This window comes from Rhopalosiphum maidis, chromosome 4 (assembly GCF_003676215.2).
Source record: "Rhopalosiphum maidis isolate BTI-1 chromosome 4, ASM367621v3, whole genome shotgun sequence".
In the NCBI taxonomy this organism is placed as follows: domain Eukaryota; kingdom Metazoa; phylum Arthropoda; class Insecta; order Hemiptera; family Aphididae; genus Rhopalosiphum; species Rhopalosiphum maidis.
In genome coordinates this window covers 10,384,033-10,394,989 of record NC_040880.1, presented here as the reverse complement: position 1 = coordinate 10,394,989, position 10,957 = coordinate 10,384,033, and the positions used below count along the sequence as shown (strand labels likewise).

Here is a 10,957-nt window from a genome sequence, read left to right as displayed (position 1 = left end):
ATCATAATAAGTTGTACCACGCAAATTTAAAATATTTTAAATTGTATTTTTTTTTTTTTTATTTCAAAACATAATTTTTTACAACATATTTTAAAAAAAATATCATTTTTATTCTATTAACATTAGTTAAAATACGGACCCATATATATGCTATAGGACTTAAATTTTAGGGCCCCAATTACATGTCGGGGGGTGCCCAGGCACACCCGGAACCCCCCGTGCGCACGCCTATGTATGTAAGTATAAAAGATCTTTTTCAAAATTTTATCTAATGGATATTATTATCAAAATACCCAATGCTCATTCTTGTAATATTATAATTTGTAAACACTTTTTAATTATAATACAATATACAACATATTACTATACTTCGAAGCAATATGATAATAATCCGGATAAAATAAATATGAAAACCAAAAGGTGAGGAAATACCCACAGATTATAATATAGTTGACCAACTAATATAAATAAATATGTTAGATAAAAAAAAATTAAACATACCATCTACCGCAGTCAAAAACAAAACAATTAACTCGCGATGGATCAGAGAACATGCCCTAAATAATCAATAAAATTCAATTTGATCATATTAAATATTACGTCTTTTCAGTTGAATAGTTTAAAACGTACTAATCCCTACATATACATATAGATATATGTCGTAAATGCATAGGAAACTATAATCAGGGACTTCAAACTATTTTTTTCGAGAGAACGGGGGGTGTGGCGATTGCCCCCCAGAATCCACCGCTGCACTCATCAGCAACATATTAAATGTCATTTTCGTCAATGCGCCGCATTAAGATTTGGTTACGTACTACTCGTACCAGTATAGTGCAGAGTAGATTAATTAATCTTTCGTCTTTATACATAAAAAGAGAACTAACAAATAGGTAAAAAAATGAACATATAATTGACAAATTTTCAAAAAAAAAAATCAAAATTAGATTTATCTAATATAATTAATTTGTAATTTTTTCTAGTATTTCTATACCGGCTAAACCTATAATAACATTGAATCGACAATAATATTAAACCATGTTATGCATTTATATATATATAACAATATTTTATATTTATAATATTATAAATATACAATAAATTAACATAACAATTTATAATTTTATTTGAAATTAAATTAATATATCTATGTCCGGTATGTATTTCCGATAAGTGTAGGGGGCGAAACCGCCCACTGATCACTTTAGGGTAAAACATAGCACTCCCTAGTTTAAGACAGAATGTCTATATCTAATGAATGCGCCTATATATATGAATACAACAATGGACATTATAATAGGTATGACTAAGTGTATTACTATTTTAAATATTAAACATAAACATTTAGTCGGTAGGTCATACCGACCAGTCTCAAGAACTGTATTAGTTAAGGTTAAGAAATAATTAATTTTCCGTGTAGTTACGAAGTAACGCGTGCTACCTGCAGTATGCACGCACAATATTAACTACATCCACTAGCTCTACGTCTACTATGCCGTTGGCGTCGTTACGACTCATGAACACAGGTTTTCTAATTTATATTAATTCTCAAATTTGTTTAATATTTTTGGTGAAATATTTGCGGTATATTTGATATATAAAAAGTATTATTAAAACTATAGAAGACAAATCACTTTATATTTTATGTTATTTCTAATTACAGTATCATAATGCCTGGGAATGTTAACATTGTCAGATAGCCAACTTGCTCATAAGTTAAAAATTGCTTTACAAAATAATATGCATTAATGTACAGTTGTTATCATTGACTTTTTTTTAAAAGTTACAGATAACAAATAATAATTATAGGAGTAAACATAAATTCATTGCACCACAAAAAATTGATTAATTTGAAAAAAAAATGTAAGTCAAAATTATAAAAAGAGTAAAATAGATATATAAGTATTTTTTCTCTTAATTTAAAAAGTATTGCAAGATATACTAATAAGAAACTAAATATTCTCAAATATTGAAAATAAATTGTTTTTTTTTTTACAAACTCTGTGTTGAACAAATCATCCTCGTTTTTAACTCTCGCTAAAAAACTGTAAAATGCCCGGTAAAAATAAGTAAAACATTAATAATATCTGAAGTTTAGATTAAGCACATCCAAACACGATACAAAGAGTAAATTTTATTCTGTTACATTGAACATCTTATTATACTAAATTATACTGCATACATGGTTTGAACTTTGCTTATTATTTTAATTGTTCAAATTTGTAAATTAAATCAATCATTTTAGTTTTGCTTATAACCTGATTACTTCAACTTATAACATCGCATAATCAAGTAATGAATGTATGTTTAAATTAAATGGTAGTAATTACATAACTTTTTTAAAATAAACATAATATTCTAATTTATTCCATTAATACCTATTCTAGAAAATTTGGGAAATTGGACTTTAAATCAAAAACTATGATGTGAGTATCAAGTTATATAATTAAAACTGTTGAAAGGATTAAAAATACACATTTCACTTTGCTATAAACAATTTATTTTAAATTACTTATTAAATAACTATAAATATAGTAAGTATAAACTATAAATATAATTGCAACTTAACAAACTTAATAACTACTGAACAATCTTAAAAACTAATTAACTTGTCACTAACATTACTTTTTATATTTACAATAGGATACAAAAATGAATACCAGTAATTCAGAGATCACTAATTGTCCACAAAAAATACCGCTTTAATAATATCTCCCCTTCCTCTCTTGCCTCTAATAGTTATAAGTTATTGTTAATAAATTTTTACTGGCAGTAACAGTATCTCATAGGCACACAATAGAACTACTGTTGTTCACATAATGTTAAAACAAAATAACTTTCAGTCGTTTGTGTTGCATTTCGTCATTGTCATCTTAGAATATATTATATAGTATTATATTTACAACAGTACTTAATCATATTGAACTTTAAAATTAAAATAACGTACAATTTTATGATTTTATTTGGGTAATTCATGTATTATTTGCTATTAACTAATATTTTAGAAATTAAATCAAATTTATTTAGAAAAAAAATAAAAAAAAATATTCAAACTAAAATAAATAGGTATTTTCATATATTATTTGATTAAGACTGATTTAAACTGCATCAAACAGTTATTAGACTAAATGATGCCGACTTCTAAAATATTAAAACAAGTAATTAGTAACTCTGAAGTAGAAAATATTTCGTTTTTATACTATATATCCAATATACATTTTAGTAACATAAAATAGAAATCAAAATTAAATTTAACTGTATTATATTTTTGGTAAAGTGTTAAACATTATCTATCACTGCATGTCTAAATATTTAAAAATATTTAGTAGACAAAAAGTTATTGAATAATTTAAAGTTCATATATATATATATATAAATAACACATTAAATAAATATTGCACAATTGATAAAATTCAACACTGACGAAATAAAAATCACTTATATAGAGTTACTATTACTCTGTACTTTTTTATTGCTTTTCATGTTTACAGTAAACTGATAAACTGATACGTTTTACCCATCATAATTAGTATTTTTGCTGCCCTTTATTTTTGTAAACAGTGAATAAATTAATATTATGTTAGACTATATATTATTATACACTAATTTAATTAAATGTATTATTTTCTATTGTAGGGTATTATTTTACATTTAAAAATGTCAATGTACTTTAAGTCCGTATTTAATTTATTATTATTTATCTATAATATTATCGGCATTAATATTATATGTTAACAATGATAAAATATATATAATATATATATATATATATATACACACACATATGATATATAAGACCTAAATTCTTTAGAGCACTATTGAGCAAAAATCATTAAGACTTTTGGATTAAGTACTTAAGGTGCCTGAACAATGGATATTTATTCTTTTTAAATAATTTTTTATCACAGTTAAACAGCCTTTTTTTTGTCATAAAGGGTCGCCACAATTTGCATTACTACCTACTAATTAGTGTTTATGAATTATCAATAAATAACAATTTTGAACACAGAGGGCGAAATATTTTGCAAGTATAAATATAAATATAAATATATTTTTTTTATAGACCAAGATAGTAGCCATTTTCTGGATTTTGAGGAGGGGAATTAAGTTAAATAATACTATAAAAAATCAAAAATTTTAGGTGCTGGCCAGTCTTGTTGGAGCTATTAACCTTTGATCATTAAGAAAGCGGAAATTCTTTGTTTTTATTTTTAAATGGCCATTGACCTCATGTCCGAACACATGCCTTCTACCTGAGGGGGGCCCATATCAACACTGGTTAGCTGGTCTGTACGACTATCTTCACTGCTTGAAACTTCAGGATTATCACCTTGGTCAGATGTATATCGATTGATTCTGTTTCCCTTGTAAGACTAAAAATAATAAAATAAATAACAAAATTAGTAAAAATAAATTATTCAATTAACTTTATTGTCTTTCTTACATTATAGTTTTTCTTGTTGTTTTGGTAGTTGTTGCCACCATACCTGGCTCCTCTGTTGTTGAACATCTGATGGCCATTAGAAGGACGTACATTTCCCTGATTGTGATAAGGATAATTTGGATTTAACATCACCTGAGGAACAGCAGGATAGTGCATTTTAGGAAATCGGTGACGGAAATTTGTATTAGGAACAAAAAATGGGCTAGTAAAAGATGAATTGACCATAGGACCAGTAGTATTAGTATGTCTGGGATGAGATATAGTAGTTGGCCCAGTTTTATAAAATGTGCGAGCCTCCAGATACTTTTTAGGTCCATTTTTCATGTAATCATTATTATTCTTAATAGATAAATTATTGTTGTTGCTCTGATATTGATGAGTGTCACCACGTTGTTTTGCACAGTCCTTTTGTTCTGGGCGTATATTTATAGAAGGTGGGGGGTGTCTAATATTATACTGGATTTGAGTCATAAGTAATTGATTAGGAGATTGGTCAGATTTTTCAGGATCCGGTGTAGACGATATGGTGGGCGGCTTAGAAACAATTGGTTGAGAGACTGTTTGTGGTGGAGGCTCTGCTAAACTTATGACCGGATTTAGGCATAACTGCTGAGGTTCAGGTGTATAGGTCTGAGGTTTTTCCTCATCATTTCTAACTACTGACATCAGTGATACAAACTGATTAGTGGTAATTACTTGCGCTTGTCCTACCTAAAGCCACAGATTCAATATTTCAACAAAACATACTTTATAAAAAGCTGAGCGAGAAAATAAAAAATTTAATTGAATTATTAATCTTTAATCTACAAACATATTATAATATAGTAAGATTTAAATAATTATAATATTGTTCTCTATCAAAATTAAGTAACAATTAAAAAATAATTTTGAGGAAAAGAGAATAGTACTTATATATTATTAACTGTATTTAAGTTAAAACAAAATATATAAAATTTTAAATTAAGATAACAATTTGTTAAGTTATTTTATTATACCAAGTGGCAAGCATATGTTATCAAAAGCTTTTAAGTATATATTTTTTATAACATATGTTATATTATTATAATATGTTTAAAATAAATAATTTATTGATCTCAAATAAATACAAAAATATTAAAGAAAACCATTTAGATTTAAGTAAAAATAATGTGGATTGAATTAATTTATTTTTAACTTTGTTTAATAAAATAAAATTTAATCTAGGTACATCAAAGTATACACTTAAAACTAATAACTTAAACTCGCTCAGCCTAGGAGTAAAACTTTTAGTATTAAATTATTTAATTACCGAAGTATCTGATGATGGTGGCCTAGGATTTGTACACTGTTCAGTAAATATTGGTTGATGAACAACCTGAATATTTTCCATAACTGGATCATAATACGGGTAACCACCATCAGAAGTTGCGACCATATAAGGCATATATGGTGACATGATTGGCATTGGATAGGCCATATCAGGAGTAGGTATCATACTTGACATTTGAGTTCCCGAATAATATGGTGTATCACAAGGTACAGAAAAAAGAACCTTTGATCCTTGAGTATTGTTGCAAACCTAAAATAATAGATTAATGATATTAATATAAATTGATTTTCATTTAATTTAGTCTTAACAGAAGTCAATTTTTATGATTTAAAAAAAATATATAAATATTTTTATTTTTTAAATTTTAACAATCCATATTTTTCATTTTATTATCTGAACCAAAATACTTTTTTTAGTTTGTCAATAGATAAAATAAAGTATCAAATGTTTTTTTTTTTGGTAGTTATATTTATTTTTTTCAAAACCAAAATTTTATTATATCTTGCAAAACATATGTTTTTTACGAGAGTAAGAATTAATACTTAACATATTATTAAAATAAAAAAATAAGGTGAATAACAATCTATTAACAAACTTTAAAATAGAATGTTAATATTTTACAATATCTCAATTGTTCTGTGGAATATAGTAACATTTTAAATTTATACACTAGTATCTTTCTTAAAAATTAAAGTATTGTAAGATTAACCAATGCAGATAATGTTCTTAACTAAAGTTGGATAATAGGTCAATTCACTCCAATATTTAAGCTACTACAATATTGCTTCTACTGAATGCTAAATTGTTACATGGCATGTAGTTTAAAAATGAAATAAATAGTTAGCAAATATTCTCTATAGACTATGAAAAAATGTATTAAAAATTATAAATTTTTGCACTTGAAAATACTCACTGAGCTCACTGGTAAATTAGGGTAAGCTTGTTGTACCAGTACTTGAGGTACTGGATTTGGATAGAATATAGGTTGGCCACTATAGCCTTGCATACTAGTAGCACTTTGTGTTCCATAAGGAGCTAAAAACAATTACAAAATAACTGATAGTTGAATATAATCATAGTTGTCTTTAATTAATTACCTGCATATACATTAGGAAGGGATTCTGTTGAAGATGAGTTTTGTGGACCTGGGGGTTGAGGAGTTACTGAAGTATTTCCATTAATTGGCATATTAAAAAAAGCCATTCCATTTTGATAAGTGTACATAACTGGTGCTAACATTGGTTGAGCTGGAGTTGGTAATGGAGGAACTGAATATTGTTGAACTTGACTACTATATGACATTAAGTGTGATGGCTGTTGAGGAGAATTGTTGGAATCATAATTACTTTTGTTATCCTAATAATAATAATAATAATAATAAATAACAAGTATTAAACTCCAAATTAAAATAATATATTTATGTAATACTTATTGACATATACATATTTATTTACATGTTTAGTTATCACTTATCATTCATGTTTACTTGGTGAAAAACCATAAAAATGAAATCATTTGTTTAGATATTATATGATCTAATTAATATTATATTTTATTTTATCTCTATTATTAAAATAGTTGGTATTGACACATCCCTAAATGTATACATAATTTATAAATACGTTTACAATTGACCAATTATAGAAAATCTCTTTTTGTATAAAAATAAATATTACACTGTACAAAACTAAGTTAAACTAGAATACAATTTAAAAAATGTGTAATTGATTCTTTGATTATTTTTTTTTTTAATTATATGTTATATGTCTATTTACACAATCATTGGATAAGTTAACGATAAAACTAATTATGAATACTAATGCAAGTATAAAATAACTATCAAATTATACTAATAAAAAAATGTGATCATTAAAAATAAAAACTTAGTATCATAAATTTAACTGAACACATTTAAACCATGAACATAAAAATAAGATAGAGCAAGCTACATTATTCTTCCATATCAAATTAAATACTTGGTTTATTTTTGTTTTATTTTTTTTAGTATGTTTGATAAGAATTAATTATGTACTTTTTTATCTAAAAAAATATATTAAGACAAAGTAACAATGTAATACATACTTTCTCATAAGCAGGAGCTATGTTGATACGTTTGTCTTTAAATATCAAAACGGGACCCTAAAAACAAAAAACTGTTAATACCTATATAAAAATTAATTAATATAAAATAAACATAGGAAATATAACTCGGAACTAACAAAACATATAAGTCAATTAAATACAAAAGGTAAGCACCTAGTTTTAAATGTTTGACATATTCATTCAAAAATTTAAAATACATAAACTTACAGCATCAATTATTTTTTTTACTTCTTCTTCAGAATTAAAAGTAATAAAACCATAACCTTTGAGAGCCCCAGCTTTATCTTTGACAATTTTCACAACTTTAACCTCGCCATATATCGAAAAGAAATTTCGCAAATCTTGTTCTGAAGTGCCATTGGATAAACCACCGACAAATATTCGGTTTGGCACCATGGTCAATCCAACACGTTTATCCGCCACGTTGTGGTTGTTATATTTAAATGTTTGTTGATGCAGAGTAGACAGTTCCAAGTGTTGATATCTTTCTTCAATACTGGTATATGTTACCTATGTACCATTATGAATTAGTTTATGAAACCATAGTTTAAATTTTAAAAATTTCTATAATATATAAATTTTGCTATTTTAGTAAATACCTTGCGGCCTCGTTTCATTTGTGACATATTAGTTGGCAGTAATGCAGGAAAGAAGGATGAGAAAATACAAAGGAAACCTATTTGAAGGAAAATGACAAAATTAGCAAGTAAAATTAACACCTTAGGTCTAAATTGAGAAAAATAACGCTTCCATTTTAATATTATTATCGTAATATTAATCAAAATAACTAGTGTATAGGTAGATTCAATTAAATATATGTTACCCTAAATTTAAAAAAAATGTTTTAAAGTACAAAAATGCTAGGAATAGAAATACTAAGAAATGGTTTAAAGAAGTGACATGATATACTTATCATTTCATAATTTTGTGAATTATCATCATTATTTATAAAATTGTACATTTGTACTTAACAAAGTTAACTTTTAAAATGATTTTACATTTATTTTGTTATATATTTTACATGAAATGGTAAAAAATTTGTCTAAAATACAAAAAACAGATTCTCAATTTTAAGTAATAGTTTGTTGTAAACCTAAGTCAATAAATCATTGTAGAAATAGTGACGAATGGCATATACAACAATAAACAATTCATATCAACAAAAAACATTACGTTACCTACCTATAAAAATATATAAAATTAAAATGTAATTTTTTCTTCTTAAGTAACGTCGTCGCGACGGTGGATATTGACTACTGGGTGTAGGTTCAAACTAGCCACTAGGCGGTTTTGCTGCACGAACGTAGATGTCTAAGAAACTTCATTGCCCGCGAATACGAACAAAATAATAAATACACAACCGAACAACCAAAGAGAAACGAGCAATTCGACGAACAACGATAAAGATAAAACGAAATCGTTGTCCTGGAAAACTCGTAAGTACAATAATTATAAAACAATAAATTTATTCTCAACGATCGAAGCGATATCTATAAGATAAACTGATGGATAGAAACGGAGAAAGAATATAGAAAGAAAGAGATAGATATACATTGTTATTAATTTAGCGCGTAGACATTGGGACCTAATGGGTATTCCCCCATGTATGATAAGAAACAGTGTTCGGTGATGAGATTTGGAAAAACACGATAAATGATCATCGCGCCATAAAACGACTGCTTAATACCAAAGAATAGATAAAATACTACCTGGATAACGTCCCGCCATCGCGGCCGTTCCAAGTCTAATCACAAATTTACAACTCCAAAAATAACAGACTACATATTAATATAATATATTACTACCACTACCTACTACTCTCGCTCTCTCATCGGTTTTCGATTTACGGCTTAACCCACACAAACCTATCAACCTTCTATAAATTATATTTTTAAATAATTCCGATTCTGTTGAGCGTTAAAAACGAATACTCAAACAATAACACAAAGTACTCACTTTTATAATATTATGTTTAGCGTGGAAAGGTCTTTTAATGATCTCTGACTCTTTTAAGTCGCTTTGGTTAGCTGTAGTACACGATCGGACTTCGGAAGTGTTTATACAAAACGATCGGCTATAACACACGGACGAAGAGTCAAAACAAATTAACAATAAAAAGTGGGATTCGATCCAGAGGATCTTCCCGTTGAAACGTACATAGCATTGGTCTCTTACCGTTGGTGTCGATCATCTCGTCACAGGTTGCAGCAGTTCACCAATTAAAATCCTGAAGCGACGGCGAAAACCGATAGCGATGATAGTGATAGTAGAAGAAGCTGGTTGTAGAGCGTGTGTCGTCTTTCGGACACGAAGTAGTAGTAGTTCAATATTATAGTGCAACTAATACCTATGTTTGTCGGTCGCCGTTCGTGCAAACTGCAAAGGAGCTAAAAGTTTTGCTTCAGCGTGCACAATGCAACGCGAAACGATAATCGAAAATAATAAATCAACAATATTATAGGTATGCCTAATGTTCTTAAATATGTCCTATATTGTGGCTAATCCGGCGGCGGGCGTACACGACGAAATGATTTGCGCGTGTATATGTATGTGAATGTGTGTGTAAAAAAAAAATGTATAAATAAATATTATAATCGGACGGGAAAAAAAAAAAGAAAAAAAAAAGCGTACGACTAACAAACGATTTAATTATAATCAGTGAAAGAATCAAGAATGAAGGAAAAAAAAAAGAAGAAGAACACGTTCGGGAGTGAAGAAGAGTGTGGCGTACTGGTGTGTGCGCGCGCGCGTGTTGAGTGAAGCGCGCGCGCGCGCGTGTGTGTGTGTGTGAAAAAAACCAATATAAATAATAATAATAATAAATAAATATAAAATAATAAAAGCAAAGAGTACACAAACACGACGCGCGATTAGGAACATATGCGCGGTCCCCGATCGGATCATGTATTAATGTGTGTGGTGCGCCGGTGCGCCAGGTGCGCGCCAGCAGCAGCAGCTTGTCGACGGCGACACAGCCGGATCGCGCGCGCGTGGGGGGCGGGGCCAGCGGTAAAAGAGACTCGGGTACGACAGCGGCCAGCGCGCGCGAACGCGTGACGTCATTGTGACTTCGCACGGTTGTTTTGCGTTTGGCGGAGTCG

At 28.3% G+C, this 10,957-nt stretch overlaps 1 protein-coding gene across 7 annotated transcripts; it reads right to left on the bottom strand.

Annotated features, from left to right (window-relative positions):
* Positions 1–4,020: 4,020 nt before the first annotated feature.
* LOC113561153 (homeobox protein 12-like) lies at positions 4,021–10,635 on the bottom strand. 7 transcript variants are annotated; one of them, XM_026967408.1, is made up of 10 exons: positions 10,014–10,635; positions 9,813–9,930; positions 8,456–8,532; positions 8,064–8,366; positions 7,836–7,892; positions 6,851–7,109; positions 6,667–6,788; positions 5,733–6,002; positions 4,445–5,155; positions 4,212–4,373 (listed from the first exon to the last, which is right to left on the bottom strand). In XM_026967408.1, the coding sequence occupies exons 3-10, from the start codon at positions 8,480–8,482 to the stop codon at positions 4,212–4,214; spliced, it is 1,911 nt and encodes a 636-aa protein (XP_026823209.1). In that variant the 5' UTR covers positions 8,483–8,532; positions 9,813–9,930; positions 10,014–10,635. The 7 variants fall into 7 exon arrangements, with proteins under 7 accessions (XP_026823213.1, XP_026823212.1, XP_026823214.1 ...); XM_026967407.1 differs by having other exon boundaries at positions 10,032–10,635; XM_026967412.1 differs by lacking the exon at positions 8,456–8,532 and having other exon boundaries at positions 4,021–4,373; positions 10,014–10,630.
* Between the last annotated feature and the right edge of the window lie 322 nt (positions 10,636–10,957).